Here is a 3,196-nt window from a genome sequence, read left to right as displayed (position 1 = left end):
AAAAATGCAGCTACACCCAGGCAAAGAAACGGGAAAGCTTTAGGCACAAAGCAAGGATGTAACTGTAGGATCTGTTTATTTGAAAGCAAACACAAAAGCCCCAAACTTGGGGAACTTTGGCTGTTCCCAAGCTGCCCCAGAGGTGCAGAGGGATGCAGGACCATACCTTGCTCTGGGTGAACTCYCTGAACATGGCAGCCAGGCCATCGTCGTCCACGTCGCTGTCGGTTTTGATGGCCACGTTGAGGATGTGGATGGGCTCCTCCCGGGCACTCTGTGGGCACAGGGCAATGTTCCCTGGTTAAACAGGCACCACCCCCCAAAACAGGCTTCTGAAACCCAGCCCTAAAGCCCTGGGGGAATGGATGAGTGACTCCATCTCASAGCAGCACCAGGGAAAACTGAGGGAAACCCTGGACCAGACAACCTCAAAATCTGCACAGAAATCAATGTCCTCAAACACCAAACAGGAGCTTCCTTTGGAGAACCCAAGCCTAAAGGGCAGACAGGACACAGACTTAGTACCTCTCTTTATCAGGAGCAGCACAAGGACTGCAGAGGGCTTTGGCATCAAGGGCATTAATTAAATTAATCAAATTCCAAGTGTAGGGGCAAAACAATGAGAGTTTTCATATCTACACCACCACGAAATAATGTGGAGGCACCAATTACATCAAAGCTCCAAGGAATGGCAAATTCAGCCTTTAGGGGCTTGTGGTTAACTGGGAAAAGGTGAATATGGCCAGGAAATTACCCTGGAGAGGTGAGTGGGATGTAAAGAGAGGGATGTGAGGACATGGAAGCTGACAGCAATAATCTGGGAAAAGCTGCAGTGCTTACAGAGATCGGGATCAATGGCCAGTGGAAAACAAAGCCCATAAAACACAGACCATGTTCCAGCAGAGCTCCCACTCTCTGGAGCTGCTGACTTGGATTAGGGACCTCCTGCCTCCTGTGCTCCACATCACTGCACAAACCCAGGGCTCCACTCAGCTTTTCCTCCTAAAAAACCACTCTGAGAGGTAAAATAGAGGGCAGAATCAGGATTTAAGGAGGATTTAAGAGGGCAGAATCAGGATTTAAAGATGATTTAAGAGGGCAGAATCAGGATTTAAGGAGTATTTAAGGGGGCAGAATCAGGATTTAAAGATGATTTAAGAGGGCAGAATCAGGATTTAAGGAGGATGTAAGAGGGCAGAATCAGGATTTAAGGAGGATTTAAGAGGGCAGAATCAGGATTTAAGTTGGCTGGGAAGGGTGTGAGACAGAAAACACAGCAAATCAGATGTAGGACAAAGCCAGCTGAAGTTGCAGCTGAACATCCTGGGGCAGAGAGAAGTTCTGGAGTTCAATGGAGGATTTAAAAATCTCAGTTACACCACTGTGCATCCACTCATCCTGCTGTTCAAATGAACTGAGAGCAAGAGGCTGAGCTGTGATTTTAGAACAGAGCAGGGAAAGGGCTGGGGAAYGAGCACACAAACCCCAACCACAAACACCCAGAGCTCCTCACTGCAGCCAGGGAGGAACAGCCTGAGAGCCCCTTCCAGAAAAATGCCCAGTTTACCTTGTCCTCATCGTAGAGGGAAGCGTGGCCAGCCTCAGGGAAGGTGGGGCTCTGCGGGGGAGAGTCACAGAAACAGCCCATGACTTCATCAAAGATCCTGGAACACAACAGAGAGGAGCAGTCAGCAGCACAGAGAGCAGCCAGCACCCACCCACCCGTCCTGGCAGGAAAGGGATGCTCTAAGGTGAGGAGAAAATTCCTAAACCACAGTATGGATTGTCCAGACCTCGGGGCTGCTCAAAGGTGAGGAGGAAATCCCTCAAAACACAGTCTGGATCATCCAGACCTTGGGGCTGCTCCAAGTGAGGAGAAAATCCCTCAAAACACAATCTGGATCATCCAGACCTCGGGGCTGCTCAAAGGTGAGAAAGAAATCCCCAAATAACAGTCTGGATCATCCAGCAGTGTCAGAAAYTTCCTGACTGCTCCAAGGTGAGRAGGAAATCCCTCAAACCAGTCTGGATCATCCAGAAGTGTCAGAGAGTTCCTGTGTCCTCCAAGGTGAGGAGGAAATCCCTCAAAGCACAGTTTGGATGGTCCAGCAGTGTCAGAAACCTCGGGGCTGCTCAAAGGTGAGGAGGAAATCCCTAAACCACAGTGTGGATCGTCCAGACCTCGGGGCTGCTCCAAGTGAGGAGGAAATCCTCAAAGCACAGTCTGGATCATYCAGCAGTATCAGAAAGCTTGGGGCTGCTCAAAAGTGAACAGGAAATCCCTCAAACCACAGTCTGGATTGTCCAGACCTTGGGGCTGCTCCAAGGTGAGAAAGAAATCCCCAAAGAACAGTCTGGATCATCCAGCAGTGTCAGAGACCTCCTGGCTACTCCAAGGTGAGGAGGAAATTCCTCAAACCAGTCTGGACCATCCAGCAGTGTCAGAAACCTCCATGCTGCTCAAAGGTGAGGAGAAAATCCCTCAAAACATAGTCTGGATCATCCAGACTTCCTGTGTCCTCCAAGGTGAGGAGGAAATCCCTCAAACCAGTCTGGATCATCCAGCAGTGTCAGAAACCTCCAGGTTGCTCAAAGGTGAGGAGGAAATCCCTCAAAACACAGTCTGGATCATCCAGACCTCGGGGCTGCTCCAAGGTGAGGAGAAAATCCCTCAAAACACAATCTGGATCATCCAGACTTCCTGTGTCCTCCAAGGTGAGGAGGAAATCCCTAAACCACAGCCTGGATCATCCACGAGTGTCAGAGATCTCCTGACTGCTCCAAGGTGAGGAGGAAATCCCTCAAACCACAGCCTGGATCATCCAGCAGTGTCAGAAAGCTCAGGGCTGTTCAAAGGTGAGGAGGAAATCCCTCAAACCAGTCTGGATGGTCCAGCAGCGTCAGAGACCTCCTGATTGCTCCAAAGTGAGGAGGAAATCCCTCAAACCACAGTCTGGATCATCCAGCAGTGTCAGAGACCTCCTGGCTGCAGGCTGAGGGCTCTGTTGGTGGTTTGCCCACCCCACGAGGTTGGAAGCACAAAGAACCACCCCACAAACACACCCACAGAGAGAAATCAGCCCATTCCCAACRGTGCCCACCAGCAGGAACCCCCTGACTGCAAACCTGACAAAACTCACCCCAGGAATCCAACTCAGGAGCAGCCTAAACCTGAGCCCAGCCCTGGCACAGCCCC

General features: G+C 50.7%; 1 protein-coding gene across 1 annotated transcript in view; it reads right to left on the bottom strand.

Moving 5' to 3' along the window:
* The window catches only part of ACACA (acetyl-CoA carboxylase alpha), a 114,098-nt gene that overhangs the window by 62,238 nt on the left and 48,664 nt on the right, over window positions 1-3,196 (bottom strand). Inside the window, exons 32-33 of the mRNA XM_057383265.1 lie at window positions 1,568-1,744; window positions 167-274 (exon numbers count right to left, since the gene is read on the bottom strand). Coding sequence (XP_057239248.1) covers window positions 167-274; window positions 1,568-1,744 — 285 coding nt within the window. The remainder of the gene's footprint in view (window positions 1-166; window positions 275-1,567; window positions 1,745-3,196) is intronic.

Source organism: Malurus melanocephalus, unplaced genomic scaffold (genome assembly GCF_030028575.1).
Source record: "Malurus melanocephalus ecotype Western Australia unplaced genomic scaffold, MMel_1.1 scaffold_617, whole genome shotgun sequence".
Classification (NCBI taxonomy): domain Eukaryota; kingdom Metazoa; phylum Chordata; class Aves; order Passeriformes; family Maluridae; genus Malurus; species Malurus melanocephalus.
The sequence above is the reverse complement of the archived record's forward strand: the minus strand, read 5'-3'. Positions and strand labels throughout refer to the sequence as shown.